This window comes from Spea bombifrons, chromosome 3, assembly GCF_027358695.1.
Source record: "Spea bombifrons isolate aSpeBom1 chromosome 3, aSpeBom1.2.pri, whole genome shotgun sequence".
NCBI classification, from domain to species: Eukaryota; Metazoa; Chordata; class Amphibia; order Anura; family Pelobatidae; genus Spea; species Spea bombifrons.
In genome coordinates this window covers 7,609,431-7,631,292 of record NC_071089.1, presented here as the reverse complement: position 1 = coordinate 7,631,292, position 21,862 = coordinate 7,609,431, and the positions used below count along the sequence as shown (strand labels likewise).

The 21,862-nt window shown below is 41.4% G+C and overlaps 1 protein-coding gene across 1 annotated transcript; it reads left to right on the top strand.

Annotated features, from left to right (window-relative positions):
• The first annotated feature begins 1,310 nt into the window (after nt 1-1,310).
• LYPLAL1 (lysophospholipase like 1) lies at nt 1,311-18,421 on the top strand. Its single transcript, XM_053459037.1, has 5 exons — nt 1,311-1,436; nt 7,297-7,396; nt 14,195-14,364; nt 17,499-17,614; nt 18,146-18,421. Exons 1-5 carry the CDS (start codon nt 1,352-1,354, stop codon nt 18,395-18,397), a joined length of 723 nt encoding a protein of 240 aa, XP_053315012.1. The 5' UTR covers nt 1,311-1,351; the 3' UTR covers nt 18,398-18,421.
• Nucleotides 18,422-21,862: the final 3,441 nt, after the last annotated feature.

Here is a 21,862-nt window from a genome sequence, read left to right as displayed (position 1 = left end):
TAGAACTTGATGGACGTACGTCTTTTTTCCAACCTAAAATGTATACTACGTGCCCACTACGTGCTTAAGTCTTTGCAAAGCCTTCCTGACACACCCTACTTTTAGCTTTTTGGTCCAAAAATGAAGGCCCCCTAATCAGCTGTGTGAGCCCTTTTTCCTCATTAATTTAGAACAGGTGAGCAAAACAAGGGCTCGGTAGTAATCCTCAAACCGGATTACTATTCATGCAGCTGCCAAAAATATATGGAGTGGAACAAGAAGCCCGACATTATTGTTCTATTCTATTGCAGGTATATTAGAATTTTTTATATTTATATTGATTTTTTTTTTTTGCATAGAAAATGTTCATAGAAAATAGTATATAATATATATTATATATATATATATATTTTAATAAAAACTAAAATTATACAAATTTCATACCACGCTGATTAAAATGTATGAATTTTGTTCCAGTCTTATAAAAACATGTTTTTGGTGCATTACACCCAAAATAATAACACTGACGTCATAGAAATGGGGGTTATGCTAGCCGTACAATTCGTCTCAAAGAAATGGTTATTTTATTCGCGTTTACTGGCCGAACCAAAGATCGATCAGGGGGTTCATCTGTTATCAGATCTCAGCTCCCGTGATGTTTATAGAGTCATCATCTGCTCAAAAGCCTGGATGAGAATCATGAGAGTTGCTGGAGATCAGCCTGCTGAATACGCATAATATTTTTATTTTACCATAGCCTTGTACGAGGCACATAAATAGTTAAAACATTATTAAAGGGTGTAAAATGCCGAGCTCCATGCTGTGATATAACAATCAGTCTGCTGTCTGATGCAGAATAATGAATAGCGGATGCGGCAATTATACCAACAGGTGCTATTAGAGCAATGGGGGGGGGTAGATAGTGAGCAAAAGCCCCGGCGCATACACAGGGTGGGCAGCAGTAGGTTTACAGTACTTATTGGATCATGGTATTTTATTTTTATTTATTTATTATATCTTTTACTTTATATGAATTGAGACCGATGGCAGGTCCCAGGCTAAAATGACCCAATCGCCACTGAGTACCTAATTTTACCCCCTCTGTGTTTTGTGCGGCATCAAAATCATTTTCCCCTTATTATGGATTTTTCATTTTTTACCAGGTTTTCTATGAGGGAACAATGGAAAGGGAAATCGTATATATTATTATATGTTATTTAAACATTTGAATTATTGGGGGGTCTGGGGAGCGCATAGGCAATAAGAGCGTAATCAGCACGCAAGCCTAGGAACAGGTGGGACGCCGCCATCCAGAAGCGGAAGTAGCGCACACGCGCTGTCCCCGCCCACTCCAGGAAGTCACCTGCCTGCCATGGCGGCTCCCGGTGTCCTTTCCAGGTGCATAGTGTCCCCGGCTGGGAAACACACGGCTTCGGTGATCTTCCTGCACGGATCAGGTGGATTCCGTCTTCCCTTTTGTGTGGTTGGTCCGGCAGGATGTGCGCAGTCGTTAGACAGCAGACGAGGGATAAGAACGTTCCACTGGGAACTACAACTCCCAGCATGCTCTGCCATCCGATAGTTTCGTTTGGCAGAGTATGAGTGTTACTGTATATACTGTGCGTGTGTTATATATAATATTTATAAAGCAATATTTACAGCATGTAATATATACAGTAATGTATGTAATATACCAATTATGGGTATATACATATATAATGTACACACAGTATCGGTAGAATGTTAATTGACTTTCTACTGGGGTATTTTGGTGTGGGGTGACCAGATTTTCCCTATTTGCGTTGCACGTGATTACTGAATAAAATCCAAGCTCGTTTTATAGATTGTGGGTTGTGAAGGCACACGCCAGCCGTCATATACACTTTAATGCATATGACGTGTAAGCAGCTTTAAGATAACGGGTGACGGGGTTCATTAGAATTCACAAAGTACTTTAATATACATTGATCGTTGGTGGGGCACTAAACTGCCCCTTTAAAAAGAATCAGACCGCAATAAAGAGACCCCCGATGTCCCATGCAACCTCTTCCACAAACAATAAGTATTAAAGTACTTTAATATACATTCTTCAACCTGTAAAAAAATAGCCTGTTACCTGCAAGAGAAGCTGCAGTTTCAGAGCCGTAATGCAACACCCCCTCTGTGGTCCTGCTTTTGCTTGAAGCAACCAATAGGTGATAGGGAAGTGCCCCCATTAAAGTCAATGGTAGTGCTTTCTATACACATTCTCACTCTCTCCCTCTCCCTCGCCTCCTTTTCTCCCCCTCTCTCTCTCTCCCCCCCTCTCTCTCCTCCTTTTCTCCCCCTCTCTCTCTCCTCCTTTTCTCCGTCTCTCTCTCTCCTCATTTTCTCCCCACCTCTCTCTCCTCCTCTTCTTCCTCCTCCTTTTCTCTCTCTCTTCTCCCTTCCTCCTCCTTTTCTCTCTCTCTCTCTCTCTCTTCTCCCTTCCTCCTCCTTTTCTCTCTCTCGTCTCCCTTCCTCCTCCTTTTCTCTCTCTCTTCTCCCTCCCTCCTCCTTTTCTCTCTCTCTTCTCCCTCCATCCTCCTTTTCTCTCTCTCTTCTCCCTCCATCCTCCTTTTCTCTCTCTCTTCTCCCTCCCTCCTCCTTCTCTCTCTCTCTTCTCCCTCCCTCCTCCTTTTCTCTCTCTCTCTTCTCCCTCCCTCCTCCTTTTCTCTCTCTTCTCCCTCCCTCCTCCTTTTCTCTCTTTCTTCTCCCTTCCTCCTCCTTTTCTCTCTCTTCTCCCTCCCTCCTCCTTTTCTCTCTCTCCCTCCCCCTCCTCCTTTTCTCTCCCTCCCTCCCCCTCCTCCTTTTCTCTCTCTCCCTCCCTCTCCCTCCCCCTCCTCCTTTTCTCTCCCTCCCTCCCCCTCCTCCTTTTCTCTCCCTCCCTCCCCCCTCCTCCTCCTTTTCTCTCCCTCCCTCCCCCCTCCTCCTCCTTTTCTCTCCCTCCCTCCCCCTCCTCCTCCTTTTCTCTCTATCTCCCTCCCCCTCCTCCTTTTCTCTCTCACCCTCCTCCTTTTCTCTCTCTCACTCCCTCCCCCCTCCTCCTTTTCTCTCTCTCCCTCCCCCTCCTCCTTTTCTCTCTCTCCCTCCCCCTCCTCCTTTTCTCTCTCTCCCTCCCCCTCCTCCTTTTCTCTCTCTCCCTCCCCCTCCTCCTTTTCTCTCTCTCCCTCCCCCTCCTCCTTTTCTCTCTCTCCCTCCCCCCTCCTCCTTTTCTCTCTCTCCCTCCCCCTCCTCCTTTTCTCTCTCTCTCCCTCCCCCTCCTTCTCTCTCCCTCCCCCTCCTCCTTTTCTCTCTCTCCCCCTCCTCCTTTTTTCTCTCCCCCTCCTCCTTTTCTCTCTCCCCCTCCCCCCTCATTTTCTCTCTCTCCCTCCCCCTCCTCATTTTCTCTCTCTCCCTCCCCCTCCTCATTTTCTCTCTCTCCCTCCCCCTCCTCATTTTCTCTCTCTCCCTCCCCCTCCTCATTTTCTCTCTTTCTCTCCCTCCCCCACCTCCTTTTCTCTCTCTCCCTCCCCCCTCCCTCCCCCTCCTCATTTTCTCTCTCCCTCCCTCCTCCTTTTCTCTCTCTCTCTCCCTCCTCCTTTTCTCCCTCCCTCCCCCTCCTCCTCCTTTTCTCTCTCTCCCTCCCTCCCCCTCCTCCTCCTCCTTTTCTCTCTATCCCTCCCTCCCCCTCCTCCTCCTTTTCTCTCTCTCTCAAGTATATAGTATATGAGATGGCTGGAATGCCCCTTTAAATACAGTTAACTCACAGTTAACAAGCAAAGCGCCGTTAACGTCCATTAGCCCATTTGCTTCATTTTATGAGGCCATGTGAGTCTTTTTAAGTTCCCTAATTTGCGTTCTTATTAACCGTGAAACATTCTGGTCTGGGCATCGGGTTGCATCTGTTGCGTCTTGTCAATTTCTGACCCGTGATTAATTTAGCGTTAGTCATGCTTGCGATAGTTCATGAACAGGCGGATACCTAGAATGATAGAAATTGTCTGATACACAATATGCAAAGCTCTCGGGAATTAAGGATATAGTGCCTGGTTAGCGGGGAACTTGGTCACCATAAGAGGCAGAACAAATATAACATTCTTTTGACTACCTCCTCCCCCTAGTAGCCACTCCAGTCAGTTCTTTGGGACATTTCATGCTATTTGTTACCAGTGCGTATACACAAATAATTATGGCTTTATGATATGTAAAGTTTTTATAAGTTTGGTGAAGTATTAAGGGGAAGTGGAGTCTGTGCCCTGCTCAACTCTTATTGGCGGCACCTTACAGCATATAGAACATTTAACTTTAGACTTTCAATTATTTATTAATGATACAAGAGATCCCCGACACAGTAATGTTAGAACAAGAGAGACTAGCCAAGTAGACTGGCTCGGTCTTAATCACTCAGCTGGACACTCTGACTTATGAAAGTCTATGGCGGAATGGCTTTTATCACATAAGCAGGACTTCATTTGAATTGCCATAAAGAGGGGGTGTAGGGGGTGGTGTGCTGCAGTGTGTTTTCGGAAGTTATTCAATTGGTGGGGGGTGGATGTGTGACATCATACAAATAGCCATGATCTCACAATTTCTTTTTACATCTGAGATGAATGATGAAGACGTTTCAGAGATTTGTCACTAAACCCTGGCAAGGATTACCCCAAATGCTTTAAATTCTGGTGTAATCTCTGTTTATACATAAAAAAAAACCCTCTAGAAAGTTGTTTTCTGTTTCTTTCTTTCCCAGGACAGCAGAGCCGCTTTCACCCGTAAACTAATCCCCAAAACGAGAACACCCTCCTCCGCTCCGAAATAATTTGTTTACAGTTTTACTAAATGCGAGGAGAAGATTATATTGTATGTTTAATTTCACGGTCCCAGCCAAAGGCCCAAATAACCGCAACGATATTTTTCGTAATCAATTTTACGCTCCGTTCTCTGATTTCTAGTTGGCGCTTTATTTGTATAATTTGACTGTCAGTTTTCATCAGGCCTCGCGTCGCTGGGTGGCTTCGAGATCCTATCTCTGCTCTCGGAATTTCAAAAGTTCTTTAGTATACAACATTGTTACGCTTATTTGTTTACTAAAAAAATAATATACATTACCATTTGGGGGTCACAACTTTTGTCTATTAAAATAACATGAAATGGATCAGAAATCCAGCGCAGACAGGGTTAATGCTTGTAAATGACAATAAATTAATTATTTCAAATCATTGTGTACGTTACATAACTCCACGATACTAATACAATGGACGGTTACATTTGATATAACCTTAATCCTAGAGACATTCCCGTTTTTATTAGATTTTCACCTCCCTCTGATTAAAAAAAAGGAAGAGAGGGAAGATGCGAGGGAGTAACGAAGGAAGAAGGGTGTTCTTATTTTATAACATTAATCTCATTCATCCTTTATAATTTATCAAAAACTTATATAGATATCATTTTGCATTTACTTTTTCCATATTATTAAAGTATTTTTGCTAATGTGAGCGTCCATGGGTTATCCACCGATCCGAGTATCTTTACATTTTTATTTTTTTTTGTTTACCATTACAAATGTAAAATCCCTCATCCATTTTACATTGAAACTGTATTTGTGTATATATCTCTTCCCATTTTAACTTCCCTGCCCCCCCATTTCCCATCACTCCTGTGTTCCAATGGCCCTGTATCACTCCCATCACTCCTGTTTTCCAATGGCCCTTTATCACTCCCATCACTCCTGTGTTCCAATGGCCCTGTATCACTCCCATCACTCCTGTGTTCCAATGGCCCTGTATCACTCCCATCATTCCTGTGTTCCAATGGCCCTTTATCACTCCCATCACTCTTGTGTTCCAATGGCCCTTTTATCACTCCCATCACTCCTGTGTTCCAATGGCACGTTGTTTTCGCTGATCCACATTTAAAGTTTAAAAGGCTAATTGATGGTTAGAAAAATCTTTTGCAATTATGTTAGCACAGCAAGGAGATTTCTAAGTGATTCCAAAGTTAACAGTAGCGTGTGTGTGTAATAGATATATATATATATATATATATATATATATATATATATATATATATCTATAAATGTGTAGCCAAAGTCCAAGCCAACCCCACTTTGGAAAACAGCACCACACACGTACCTGATCTGCCCCTCCAGCAGCAAACTGAGTGGCCGGTGGCCTTAAAGTGCTAGGGGGCCCTCGTTGTCCGTGTGACCCTGTGTGTTAGCTTGCCTTACCGATTTGTGTTAAACTCTATTGAGGAATAGTTGACATGGTGTGCCTTTCATTTACCTATATTGTACAACGTGTTTGAATCTCTTTCTGTACCTATCAAAGCGAAACAGAAATTCAGCAGTCAGTGACTGATAACGTGCCTTTATCACATCAAAACACCACGCTTCTGTGATTATTATTTTAACAATTTATATTTTTTTACTAGCACATTTAGTTGTAAAACAAGTATAAAATATGGTGAAACAATTTAGAAAAAAAGACTGGCTTTTACTTGAAAAAGTTCACTCATCTATAAAAGCTAATGAAAAAAACGTTTAAGTAGATTCTGCTTTGTTTACAGGGCGCGCCGCCATCTTGCGAGTGACAAAATCACTCGCAGTGGCGATTGTGACCGCTCTACGGAGCGGTCACAGCACGGCCTGGGGTGGGTGTTCGGTGCCGCTGAATGCCTCACTATCGAGGCATTTCAGCAACACCATTGAAGTTTAGGAGGCGATCGTTGATCACCTCCTAAACTCTTTTAAAACGGGTGTGTATGGCGGATGTTGGCGCCCTGGTGAGGGGCCAGACATGGCCCCTGATGCTGATCTCGATGTTGCTGAATAAGAGCGACGCCGTTTGGGTGCAGAAAGCGAACGTAGATCGTTTTCTGCACCAGCTTGAAGTCATGACGTCCTGGCACGTCAATTGTTGTTAACCATTTGTTTTCACGTGACATGCCCGGACCGTCCGTTGTCACCAAGGGGTTAAGGTGCACCGTCCTGTGCTTCACAGTGGCAAACAAATAAAACACAAAAACAAATGCTATCGGAGACTGTACGAAGTGTTCCCTCACTACCCAACTGGCCAGCTAATCCAGTTCCCGGTCATAAACAGAGTAGTCACAGCAATATATATATATACTAAGGCATCAGTTTATAGCAGACACGGAGCTACTATTAGTTTATTAGTTTATTCTAATTTGTTTATTTTCTGGCAATTAAGTTAAGTTTTAGTATTTTTGATCATGTAACACCCATTATCTGCTTAACTAAAAATGCACGTCTTTATTTTACACCCAGTCTATATTTAATAGTCTTTGTGTTTTTTTCAGGTGATTCAGGGCAAGGAATAAAATCATGGATCAGAGAAATCTTAAAGCAAGATCTAGCGTTCAAACACATAAAGGTGATCTTCCCGACCGCTCCAGCACAGTAAGTTTCATTTTAGTAAAAGTTTTTTTTTTTTTATTCTTTCGTAACCTTAAGTCACATCTGAATTTCAATACGGCAAAAAAAAATAATAATAATGGCAATCACCGCACCCAAAAACACGTCTCTGAAGGACACATGGGCAGAATGGGGCAATTTCAGACCTGTCCTCAAGTCACATCCATATAATAACTATTCATTCTAGTGTGTTTAACCCCTTCATGACAAAGCCTGTACCTGTAGAGAGATGGCAGGCATCAAAGTGGGCTGGCAAGGGGGATAGGGGGCAATTGCACTCTGATTTAGACTACTGCTTAAATTCCTTGGGTGTTAATTTTAGTTTGACATACAGCCACCAGGGAGATTTAATGATTTAAGGCTCCTTGTATGTGATTTTCACAAACCTCACGTGACTTTCATATGGGCAGGTTTTTGGGTTTTTTTTAACCTATATAAAAGTAAAAAAAAAAAACTTTTTCGCAACCTGTGTGAATTCAAGCCAAACTAATAGAATTGCTGTCTTTATCTCTGTTATAATATGATGACATCAGCTATACATGGTTAAAAAAAATACTTTTCTCAGATATGCACAATGAAAGGGTTAATTTTCTGAATCGGTCCGATACTTGACGGGCTTGACCCACGTCTGCGAATGTCTTCTCATTGCTGTACGTTGTATTACTGTCAATCCTTGGATCGGACGAGCGTGATTCATTTATTTGCTTCTTCCCATAAATGAGAAAATGCAAACCAATCTATTGGCCTTTCCAAGGCAGGCAGGCAAGCAGGAGTTTCTGATGTTAGCGAGTGTTTGGAAACGGAATCTGGTGCTTCCAGCTGCCGCCATCCGCACAGTAAATCCCGGCAGTGGTTGGAGCGAGTTTGGGATGCGGGCCACGGGCTTCCCTCCTGACTTTTATTGCTGGTAAAACTCAGAGGGCCGTAAAAGTGTGAATTCCAGGCCAAAACATGCCAGGAACTTGCAAATATTTTCGTAGCCAAATTCCAATTCCAATTACCAGCTAGAGAGATATTAATCACTCGATTTACTTTTAGCTGTTTTATCACTCGTATAAATATAAGACATAGAATGTGACGGCAGATCATCGGTTATCTGATGCAAAGACTCAAACCTTAATCAGCCGTTGGTCTGCATGTTGCCCCCTCTCTGTATTAGCCTCTACCACTTCTGATGGGTGGCTGCTCCATTTATTTACTTCCCTCTCTGTAAAGTAAAGCGTTACATTACATCTAAGCTTCTCACCCTCTAGAGCATTAGAAACCCTTAAGGCTATCCCCAGTACAGGCTTTTTCTCAAGGTATGGATCAAGGGCCAGTAATGTCTGGTTTTTCAGGGCTCACTTGTCATTCATCTACATGGCATTTACCTTCATTTAGGGCGATTGCCCATGTGCACAAACTGCATGTTTTTATACATTTCAAAGTAATTTCTCTTGCAGAGACATCACGTAAGCCACAACGTTAACATCACAACACATAGTAAATAGTAGACTATTGGGCACCGCCAAGTCTTGGTGAAAAAAAACCTTCGTATTCTACAAATATTTGCCCGTTCCCGTCTTCTTTCCTGGCGAATATTTGTTCTTTTTTTTTTTTTTTTTATTTTGCTGGTTAATACAGGGTTAACGCTGTAACAGTATGCAGCAGCTTTGGTGCCAGGACTTTAATCGTCCGTCAGAGCGACTCTATTGGTCGCCGACAGGGGCCTCCTCTGGCGTCAACCAATGAAGGGCCCTTTGGCGCCAGGATTTAAATTTTAAAGGTCCGTCAGAGCGACTCTATTGGTTGACGGCAGGGGCTCCTCTGGCATTAACCAATGAAGGGCAGCTGAAGGGTTTCCGTGGCCGATTGTGTGCAGAAGCCTTTTTATTGAATATAGACGCTCCGATTTCTAACACTTTATCTTTACATAAAGAAACACATCACGAACTATCGCTTTAATGAGACTGTTTTTACTATTTCACGTATTCACTCCACATTCTCTACCAATAAACTGTGATCCAGGCCTGTAAGCCCCCGTTTTGTGGTTTCTAGAAGAATTTTTGGGTGTGCAGTTACTGGCTTGTAAGGAGATCCTTTTTTTTTTTTTTTTTCCCTTCTCCTTTTGATCCGTATCACCAATTGGATCTCTCGCAAACCAAAAGAGTCTTCTTTCAGCAAAATATAGTACATTACTGTTTTTCTGGGAATGCTAAATGTTGTTGACGGACTAAAAATAGCATTATTAATGCACCTTGTTAAGCGTACTTGATATTCCTAGACGTTTAGAATTTAAATGGACACAGAAGTGAGTTTTCTGAGCTGCAGGAATCCTAAACCACTTGTCCTCACTGAACGGTCAAGGTAACATTATAAGTCAGTCGATTCCTTTACAAGAAAATAAACTGGGTTAAGTATTTTTAATCCATTCCGTAAATCATCGATACCATCTAGTGGCTAATCCAAAAACTGTTAACCATTTAAGTGACGCCTAAATTATGGGTTTTTTTCTACTCCCAAGATTTTCCTTCTATGAAAGAATATTGATTATTTATATATATATATATATATATATATATACATACATACATACATACATACATACATACATACACACACACACACGCACGCGCACGCGCGCACACACACACACAAACAATACCTGTCTCTGTATTAGAATTGTAACTATACTTTTTGCAGAGACGCATACAACCGAACCTCCTAATACTCAGCCCAGTCCTAAAGAAACGATCAGTCCTCCCCATCATCGACATCTCGAGGCTACTGACTTCTCTATATCACCCAAACTACAATTAAATCACCTCCACCCAAGCAGTCCCTCTCTTTCTGTCTCACTGGCCAGAAAATGCTTGCTCTATATAACTAAGTGGAGCGGAATGTAGGCCAGCTCAGCCTGAGATATCAGAAATCCAGCAGATACGGGGTTAATGTTGAATATGACTATTGTTGCTGGAAACAGCTGATTTTTTATGGAATCTCTTCATAGGCCTACAGAGGCCCTTTATCACTCCCATCACTCCTGTGTTCCAATGGCCCTTTATCACTCCCATCACTCCTGTGTTCCAATGGCCCTTTATCACTCCCATCACTCCTGTGTTCCAATGGCCCTTTATCACTCCCATCACTCCTGTGTTCCAATGGCCCTTTATCACTCCCATCACTCCTGTGTTCCAATGGCCCTGTATCACTCCCATCACTCCTGTGTTCCAATGGCCCTTTATCACTCCCATCACTCCTGTGTTCCAATGGCCCTGTATCACTCCCATCACTCCTGTGTTCCAATGGCCCTTTATCACTCCCATCACTCCTGTGTTCCTATGGCATGTTGTGTTCGCTGATCCAAGTTTAAAAGGCTAATTGATTGTTAGAAACCCTTTCGTAATTATGTTAGCACCGCATGATGTTTTCACGGAAAACATGGATCTTTTGGAACTTAAGCTTGTGTGTCCCCACGGAGACCCTTGATAACAATGTTTTTTTTTTTTTTTTATGTGAATAAAATATTTTTTATTATTGATTAAAGACCAGTGAATATTGGTGGATATTTCGTTGCTGTTTGAATGCACCGGGGAAGAGAACATTTAAAGCAAGAGTGCTGTGAATATGGATATATATAATATTTATATTTATTTACACTTTGGGTTCTGTATTTTTTCTTTTTTTCAAATCACAGGCTACTCAAGCCGTTTATAGTCGTTGAATAATGTTTCTTTTTTTCTTTGCGCGAGGTCTTCTCTATGCATAAAACATTGCGAGAAATAATACCTGTGTTTTGAGTGAAAAAACCACACATGGAAAATCACGTCTGAGCCCCCTGTACCTGATAAGCTCCGTGCGGTTCCACGTTGACATGAAACAGATGCTCGTGACTAATGCCTGCCACAGTTTGGTACCAACACACAAATAGAGAAAAGTTTGTGAAGATACGGCTGCGTTTACTGCATGAAACTTAAACAATCAGAGGCTTATGAAGCTAGATTTATATTTCTGGACATTTTCTTCTGATTCCTTGCACATTATGTGATTATGTTTTACAAATACACTTATTGTTGCGAAAGGTTTGATTCAACTCCTAGCATGCTTAGCAAGCCAATGGCCGGGACACTACATAGCCTTCTTTTTATTTCTTTTAGCTGAATATGGACAATACCCCCCCAATCTACAGTACATTTTTAATGCGGATTGATATGGCAGCGGAATTCTGGTGGTCTGCAGCAGCTTAGCGATCAGTGAAAGTAACAGTGTTGCTTACATCCCATCAGTAACTGCACAATGTTAGAATAATAACGTTAGAACCCTGCCCAATGTTAGAATAATAACGTCAATGCTTAGGATGAAGAAAAAGTCCTAAAAAAGCCCAAAACTATTTGATTTTGTGATGGTTCCTTTAAAATATTGGAACGTCACCAGGCAGTGTTAAGAGGCACAGATGTCATTTATTAATGCGTTCTTCCTCTTACCGGCATTTCATGTGAAACTTCCTCTTACTCGAGCTCAAATGTAGGCAAATTAAAAGCTTTCTGTAAGGTTCTAAACGGGTCAAAGCTTTTTGCCTGGATAGAGGATTCTAAGCTGATCGGGTTCATCCAGAGATTGATAAGCACATGAAATTGTTCCTTCTCTTCCAAGAGGCTGGTTAAGGATTTAAGAACCCTTTGTTTGTAACCCAAGACAAATGAACAACTTGGCACGCGATCCAGGCCGTGTCACCGGAAAGATTTCCAGATATCTAATGCATTTGTTTTAATAGATGTTTCCTAAAACATTCCGGTTTCTTCCCCGATCAGAAACCTTATTCCCTTTTCAGCCAGCGCGTCTGATCTTTCCACGTGTGTTCGTAGCTTGATTGCTAATCTTGTATCAAAGGTATGTATTCAGTAAGACAGTAATCCCAAATCAAAGTACCTTCACAAGTCTGTAGGCGGACATGCCTGTTTGTTCTTTGTCCCGATGCCTTTTTGAGTGATCCTCCGTGACTAGCGTATCGGTCGCTGAAATGCAAAATATTCCTTCATACATCGCAAAGGAATAGAAAAAAATAAATAATTAAATGTAAGTAGAGAGGAAACCTAAAAACTTCACTTTTATCAGCAGGTAGGAGCCATTTGACATACGTAGTCTGCTGAACTTCATTGGTCTTGTCCTAGATTCAGGAGCCATATGCCTATCCCGTGTATGTTCAAATTCCCTCGCTGTATTGGCCACTAGCACTTTTGCTGGGTGGCTGTTCCATTCATCTACCACCGTGTCATTGAAGACATTGTCTCTGGCATTACATGTAAGCCTCTAACCCAACATCTCTTTTTTTTATTTTTTTTTAATATACTTCTGTTGTACCTCGTTCAATCGCTTTACGTATATGAAGGTTTTCTTCTCCTTTCCTTGTAGTGATATATGTGAAGATCTTTGAGTGCCATTGGAGTGCAGGCTCATCTGCTCCCAATTCATTCTCCTATGTCAACGTGGTGGTCAGCAAGTGAACCCTGTCTCGCACCATCTATGCATTTGGCTAACATCCTATTATTATTTTGGTTTTAATTGAATTTTTTGTTACCCAACTCTTCTTTGTCGAAGAATTCGGCCCCATCACCAGAATGATATGGCGCATTGGCACCACCAACGTCTTTGATCGTCATGGTTGATGCTGTAGAAGCCTCACCTGTACGGTACACAGACAGACACAGCGGTCTATTTTATTTATGACTCCTGGATCTCTCCACCTCTTGCCTCCCCTGCGGAAGCCCATGGTTGACACATAAAGGCACTTCCATCTTCTGGGTTCACAAATGTTGAGGTTTTCAATATTTTGACAGTAACAAATGTAGGGGGATAGCCAGCGAGAAAGGTAGACCCAAGAGCCTTGATTAATGGTTGGCCACGTTGGAATAGCTGTGTTCAAATGCTGCTTCCAGAAAGCATTGTGCTCTAGTGGTCTTTACATTGGTTCATTTATTACTTCCAAATAATTACTTAATGTCATTCTATGACATTCTCAATACTATATGAATACGACATAGCGTTTACATCAACTGGAAGGCATAGATTTCTACACGCTCTTACCCAAGCAGCATTAATTCTGGAAAATGTGGTTTTCAACCTATTAGGACCAGTCAAAATCCTGACTAAAACCATAATACATAAAAAATGAAGCAAAAAGAACTGGCAGCATCATGCCTCGGAATACATAAAGTACACACAACATGTACAATTGTGACATAAAAAAAGAAAAAATAGATTTTTCCCTGGATCAGCATTATGTGTGCTAAAGTATTAGATATGTATTCATTAAAAATGCTTCCGGACTTTTTTCTTTCTACACATAATCTGCCACAATCATTTTAGTTGGCGGGGGATTCCACATCTTAACTGTCCTGACTGTATAAACAATATTTTGCTCTTGATTAATAATAATAAGAAATATCTTGTTCTTTCGCTGAATGTTAATGTGTCAAATGCAAAGTTGTATGAGCAAAAACACCCCCAGACACGTTTTGGTTTTCCTTGAATAAACCTGTATACACTAATCATATCCCCACGGAGGTCTCTTCTCCAGTGTAAGTAAGCACATAGTGGCGATCTTCAATTTCTGCAGTTGGTTTTCTTATCTGTCTCCAAACCCTTTCCAGTTCCACGATGGCTTGGAGCCTAAAACTTTACTGCATATTACCAAAGGTATATAAAGAGGCAATACTACATTCTCATCTTGTACACACTGGGGGTGCTGTATGTGAAGCCAGGGTATTGTCACATTTAAGATTATTGTTGTGTTTTGTTTCCCAGACCGTATTCACCGATGCTGGGAGAAATGTCCAACGTCTGGTTTGACCGATATAAAATCTCAATGGAATGCTGTGAAAATCTTGATTCCATTGACTCGATGTGCCATGTCCTCACGAACTTAATCCAGGAAGAAGTAAAATCTGGAATAAGCAAGAACAGAATCATTTTAGGTAAGTTGTCAGCGTATTAATACTTCTCCCTTAGCAGGGAAGACTTGGCCAACTACAGACCAGTAAGCAACCTAGCAGTTGGGAAATCGTGCTAAGTATCTGGATGTAAATGTTTTGCAAGATCAGAAACAGCATGACATTACTGCATGGAGATCTTGTTTTAGTTTATTTTAGATCAGTGAGGACCAGTATATATAGAATAACTGGATTTCAGTGACGCATTTGACAATGTCCTTCATAGGCGACTTATAAATGAATTGCACTGTTTGGCCTTGGATGTTCAAATAGTTTATTTGATAAGGCAATGGTTGAGGTTGTAGATAATTGTGTATATTCAGAGGACGGACTTCTTACTAGTGATGTACCTCAGGGAGGACAACCGGGACCAATACTTCTTAATATTTTTATACGAGATATTGCAAACGATCTTAATGGCTGCAACAGGGTAGACATTCTTGGTGGAACAACTCAAAGTGACTTAAGTCAATTTGAAGAATAATCGAGAGTGTGGCATCTGCAGTTTAATGTTGATCAATAAATGATCTTGATAAAATAATGACAACAGAAGAGAAGTTTTTTGGATTAATTATTTCTGAGGACCTAAAAGTAAACAGACAATGCAAAAAAGCAATGAAAAAAGTGGGGTGCTGGGTTGTATAGCGAGAGGCATTAGTAGAAGGAAGAGGGAGATGGTTCTGCCACTTTACAGATGTCTGGTCGGACCTCACCAGAGTATTGCGTACAGTTCTGGAGAGCCGATTTCTGGAATTATATTGGAGGGCATTCAGAGGAGAGCGACTGAAATGGTGAATGGTTTCCATGCTTAAAAAGTATCAGGAAGGACTAAGGGATCTCAACATGAAGAGAGCAGGAAAATGTGATAGAAACATTTAAGTACTTAAGGGCATTTAACCAAGTATAGGAGGTCATAAACTAGAGGGCCAGAGGCTTAGATCTAATGGAACATCTTATGACCAGTAGTGGTAGAGGGTAATGTAGTGAGGGAACTGAAACATGCCTGGAATAGACATAAAGCAATCCTGAGACGAGACTAATGACGGATTAAGAAATGAGTCTTTAAATCAGGAAAAATGAGCAGACTAGATGGCTACATGGCTCTTATCTGTCTTTAAATCCCATGTTTCTAGGTGAGAATATCACGTGTAGGTAGATGTGTTCAGCCGAACACATCTCCTGCAAGGCATGTAGTTGGGGAGGTGAAAAGGGACCAATACAAATGAGTAAAAAGTGCGAGTGATGGCTGGAGTGACCCTCAATGTTTTGTGAAGATTAGAATATAAATATAATCAAGTGTCTTGGTTTAAAATCCTTGTTTGGTCGATTTTTGCCATATATTTTTAAGCTGTACCCCATAGTTGAAGGAAGCCTTATCCAGTCTGATTGGAATGAGCTCATTCTGACTACCAGCGAGATTATGTCATCGATGGAGGTGGGGGTGGGGAGACAACTTTGTCCAGTGCCAAGATATTACCTTTCCTCCCGTTAAGACATTACGAAACACCAAACAATAACTCTCAAGGATGTTGTCATTATTTAGATTTTTTTTGGGTTAGAAATGCAAGGGAAGATACATATTATTCTTTTGAGCACACTCGAAGAAAAGGCCAGCAATCCTTTTTAAGCATGTGTTTTACGCATCACATCAAGCTAGACGCTGAAATACTGTCTCGGTGAATCATGGCATTTTGTTGTAAGCTATAACTATTCACCCTCTCCGAACAATTTACTACAATTTTTACCTTGGGACCGTAATGTTATTGAGTGATACACTGCAGGCTTTTCCACGGAAAATTACGTTCAAAGAGGTAGCCGTATGTATCAAGGTTTTTTTTTTTTCCTCTCCTTTTGTAGCGTTAACCACATAAAACGAATGATTACCTAATATTCTACTCTGGTGGTGACTGCATGGTAAAAAAATATCGCTAGTGAGTCATTGCTCTTTTATTTGCCAGATCGTGACTAACGGGATGTAAAAATGTAGCTTGGGTTTTCTAAGAAGCAATAATGAGATTTCGGTGGCTCTATTATTTGGAGGTCGTTCTGCAGAAGAGGTCTATGAAATGCGCGCGGCTGCGGTGAACATGAATCGTAAGCTGGCGACGCTGTGCTGATGGGATCGTTTGCCCTCCCGATGCACTCCGACGCAAGAGCCTGACGAAAACTGAAGTCATAAATGTGAAGGGTTTTTTATTCCTGTAAAGTGAAATGCGTGATGACTCTTGGTCGTTAGTTTGAAGTACATGTGACAAGGTGGATGTTTAAAAAAAAGAGGAGAAAATGTAGCTCTATAACCCAAAGAATAAACTGAAAATTCTATAGATTGAATGAAAGCAACTTACGATTCATGAAATGTTTTGAATGCTACTACAGGGGGAAATGGGTATTAGGAGTGGCGTGCCTTGGCCTATGGCTGCAGGTACAAAACCTGGGGGAGAGGGGACAGAATGCCCATTTGGGTAATAAAGCCCCCCCGGTGTTTTGCTGCACAGTGAGCCAGTTACAAGGGAGATCATGGATCGCCCCAAACAACCTATTTACTCTATGGAGACTGTGCCAATTCAGAACAGCCTCCATAGACTTTCAGACATGGCGTAGCGGGTTATGACGACATATCCTGGCCCTCCTTTTCTTAAAGGTGCGTAGTGTGTTTTATTGTACCTGAGAATCCTACAATAGAGAGGGAGGTAAATACGCCACTGGGTATCAGGAGTATGGTTTATGCATTCCATCATTTTATTATTTTTGGTTTAAACGTAAATTCATAATTATCATTTCTATTTGGTTGCATTAGGTGAGCTGTAACAAGTCTCTCCTCTAGAGATGGTATGTCTCGTTATTGGGCTGGCTGTGGAGTAATTCAAATTACTCTTTAGCAGCCTGAGAACCACCAGTTAGAGACCCTGCTGTATAGAAGCATCGCTTTATAGTGAGTAGGGTCAACATTTTGCCTGGTTTCAGTAACTGATAATTTGACTTGTATATGAGGAAAGGGGGAAAAGCACTTTGTTAATGTACGATGTCTGTAGACACATTTTCAGAGGTCGACTTGGTAGTTGGTCATGCCATGTTTGAGGGGCTGTGTGGAAGCAACTGTTCTTGTTTCATTTTTGCAGGTGGTTTCTCGATGGGGGGAGCCATGGCGATGCATTTAGCTTACAGATACAACAAGGACTTGGCGGGAGTGTTTGCTCTTTCTAGTTTTCTCAATAAAGATTCCGAGGTTTATCAGGTAATGTGACTGAATTGGTTCAAGAGCTGTTCAGCCCATCGCTGCTGTAGTCTTAGAATGTCAGCCATCACGGTCCAGAATTGCCGTTGTGTCATGAATTGAAATAATCATGCACTTACCTAGAAGGTTTTCCAGTGCAACTGTAGTCATTCTAGACAACTGGACCGGAATCTTGTATAAGCCCGCTTGACGTGTACCAAAGGTGCTACATTTTATTTAGGGGTTCCTCAGGGGAGAACAGGGCATGTGCTCAATGTTAACTCCACTCAATGTTTTACAATGCTCTACTTATTTTCAAGCGATTTCCACCGTTCTGCTCCTGTCCTGCCCATGTTCCTTGCAACAAAGTATTTTACATTTGTTACACGTTTTGTAGAATGTGCATTTGGCCCTGAAAAGCAGCATTAGGTGGTCAACTCTCTTTATAATTCTAACCCTAGTCTTTGTAGTCTGTGTTAATTCTTAAAACAATGCTTGTTGTCACATATCTTCTATCTTATGACACGTTGGTTTTCTTATTTCTTCATTTAGAAAATTAAAGAAGCTAAATGTAGACCACCTGAATTATTCCAGTGCCACGGACGCGCCGATACGCTTGTTTTGCATAAATGGGGAGAAGAGACCAACACACTCTTAAAATCTGTTGGCGTGGCAACTGCATTCCATAGTTTTCCAAATCTGTACCATGAGCTTAACCTGCAAGAACTGGAGATGTTAAGGACGTGGATTTTAACAAAGCTGCCTGAAGAAGCCACAGCATCTCAGGACACCAAAACAGCATAAATAAACATCTGTTACCAAAAACAATTGCTTTTTTATTTTGCTTTCTTTGAGACCACTTGCAATGAAAGTCAACTTAGTAACGTCCAGAGCTAGGTGTCTCAGGTGCCGTGATTTTAAATTAAACTTTAACCCAACACACTCCCTTCAAACTCCGCCATTTACTTCCAGTCTGTTTTCATCTCGTAGAATTTTGGTTTTGAAGCAATTGAGTTTTAGGAATCCTGCAGACACCATCAAGGCAGTTCGTTACATGATCGCCTGGGAAGGGGGTATTGACAATGAAAGGCTGAGAACAGAAGGGGCCCTAGAACTGAGCCTTGGGGCACAAGAAAAAGGGGAGAGGAAATGTTACTGTGATTGTGGACATGGTACTTGAAGAATGATGGGAGTGTGAGAGAAATAGTAGCAAAGAATAAAGGGGGTGGACGTTCATGGACGAACACACTAAACCAGTATGGCAGCAGATGATAAAGGATCAATGGAGTATTAATTGAAGGGGTGCTTAAGAGCTTCTCTCTGTCCTTCCTTTGTCAAACTCCTGTTTTGGTGGCACTTAGGATATTGGCACTTAGATGGAAGGTGGGCTGTGGGATTAGATGATAAAGCCCTGTAAATGTAATTCCTACAATAAATCATGGTATCTATAATTTATTCAGCTAAGACAAAAAAAAAGTTCTGTATAGTGCATAATCACAGGCTAAATTAATCATACATTCCTCAAGTTACTGAGTCAGATCCCAATCAATAAGCAAAATTCAACAAATATGCATATTGAAAAACAAAAGAGTGAAATTAATTTAAAAAACACTGCGGTGCCTAGATATGATTCCAAATAGTGACAAAAATTAGCATGCAAAATGGCCAGCATCTTTCCACTAGTCCAGGGGTTTCCAACCTGAGGCCTTCCAGCTGATGCAGGACTACGTCTCCCATAATGCTCTTTCAGCAAAGGGGCTGGCTGAGGAGTATGGGAGATGTAGTCCTGCAGCAGCTGGAAGGCCGTAGGTTGGACGCCCCTGGACTAGTGGAAAGTCCGTTTTGCATGCTAATTTTTGTCACTATTTGGAATCATGGAATCTTCAGGTGGGGACAATCACCTATAGTGTAAAGTAACAGATATAAAGACGAAATTGCTGGATTTTTCATCTGAAGTTTATCTTTAAGACACGTTTAGATCATGGTTGTACAGGGTGCATTCATTAAGCTTTTTCCCCCGCTTAGTAATCATCACCAGAAACAATGAGTAACAGTAGCAGTCACTTGGAAACATAGAATTTGATGGAGGGTAAGAAACATCCGTCCATCCGATGGAAGTGAGAAAATCTAGAGACTAACCAGATGGTTACTACGGCCCTTTAAAAAGAAAATAAAATTCTTTACGGCTGCCAAAAATCACTATGAACCCGCCTGTTCCCTGGCACCTTGGATTCTGTGATTAGATTCTTTATTATTTTGAAGGTTTATACACCCTTGCAAGATATTCCAAAGAAGCATGCGTTGGGTTCAGTAGGTTTGGTTAATGCATGTGCTTGTAAATATGATGCGTAGCATGCATCAAAGTAACAAAGTCGGGTAATGATCTATTATGGAGAAAAATTATAGAGTCATTTCATTGCATTCTGCATGGTGAAATATTTTGGTAATGAAAAGGCAATATGATATAAGTCAGCCTGATGACGAGATCAGGTCTAAAATGTTGGCATCATGTAAGTGTCGTTTGGAGTAAGATGATCTGAGATAATATTGAAAAATGGAATTTGGCCGCAGGTCGGCCCCATTCGGCCCCCATCTAGTCAGCCGTTTCTCCTGCTGTAAAGACTCAAACCTTAATCAGTCGTTGGTCTCGTCTTAGATTCAGGAGGCATATGCCTATACCATGCATGTGTCCCCTTACTGTATCGTCTACCGCTTCTGATGGGAGGCTGTTCCCTTATTATTTATCTTCTTTCCTCCATGCCGTACATATTGAGTTTTCTTGGTCTTATTTTAATCCTGAACACCATTTACCCTTTTAGTCACCCTCCTCCAAACTCTCTCCAATGTATCAATATCCTTGTGTACTCTAGGTGCGGTCTGACCACAGATCTGTAAAGTGAACTATTCTTTCATTCTCATAAAACACTGATTTTATATTAATGTACGTATTTGCGTTGAATGGCTGTACATTCAAACCTCACAAAGAAGACCCCTGAAAATTATACCGTAAAGGTGAAGGGAAAACGAAAGTGCGAGCTACTTAGCATTTACTTTGTTTTCTTATATATTTTTATTCCCTGGGCGCTAAGGGTTAACAGTCCAAGCGCTTGTAGAACCTGACTCCATTTTTCCATTTAAACGCCATCAAAGAGCGCTCTGCTATTATGGATTTCAGTTTTTTGGGGGGTTTTTTTGCTCAACATCAAGCATGGACAAAAATAAACATTGATGTAGCAGATGTTTGAACTTCCTGACAAGAAATACCATCTATTGGATCCCATTTTCAAAAACAAAACGTGAAAATAAGAAAAGAACACAATAAAATAAATCAGTCGGTTGCACGATTCATACTGTATGAACATCAACGGTCATGAGGGGCCGATGACATAATTTCCGAATTTTCTTTTTTTTTTTCTTTTTCCATTTGGAATTCAAGCAAAAAGTGAATGTTTTTAGAACAAGCTGCATTTCCACTGATAATTCTGGGAAAGGAAAGTGGTATTTAGGGGGAGAAATTAGGAGAACATCCAGAACTGACTAATGTACACTTAGATTTGAACCCAGTTCACTCAGAGTAAAAATATTTATTTTTATTCTGTCAATTTCCAGGTAAATGATATATTTAAGCTAAACCTTCAAAAATAAAGATGATATATCCAGCTTAACCCAAAGTTGTCCAGCCCTATATTTGATCACATTTATCGATCTCTATAGAAAGTGATTTTCCAGAATTAAAGACTTTTATAAATAAATGCAATCATAGAACCAGTGATGTATTAAGACGTGGAGCCGCTGGATATGACATCATATGCTGGTGCACTGTGTGTTGGAGGAAGGCAGCCCCTTTTAATGCAGCCTGCAGAGGCTGTGAGAGCCTTCATAGCATAAATATCAAATATCAAACATCATTTGTAAACGGCCCGTTGTGCAGTGGGACACCTGGGGGATGGATCCCCCAAATGGGCAATTTGCCCTCCCGGGCTGCTGTCACCCTGGACCTGATGCCCTAGGCCTAGTAGGCTTCCCACTAAGCATATTCCTGTATGGTAGGGATCAGTTCAGTCACAGACATTGCCCACAGTGTACCATGGCAGAAGAAACCACTACATCCGTTTTCTGACAGTGTCCTTTAGCACCGGCTATACTGAGATCCATGGACAACGAACGTAGCGTCTCCCTGGAGAGGAAGTTCTCCGGCCACTCTGTTCATGGAGGGTGCCATTGATGAAGTCTGATGTCTAACGTGAAATGGTCCACTAAGAATCCATT

Coding starts and splice junctions, on each gene's coding strand:
- LYPLAL1 (XM_053459037.1), top strand. CDS start 1,352: ATGGCGGCTCCCGGTGTCCTTTCCAGGTGCATAGTGTCCCCGGCTGGG. Junction 7,397..14,194: donor TTCCCGACCGCTCCAGCACA/GTAAGTTTCATT, acceptor TTTGTTTCCCAG/ACCGTATTCACCGATGCTGG. Junction 17,615..18,145: donor AAGATTCCGAGGTTTATCAG/GTAATGTGACTG, acceptor TTCTTCATTTAG/AAAATTAAAGAAGCTAAATG.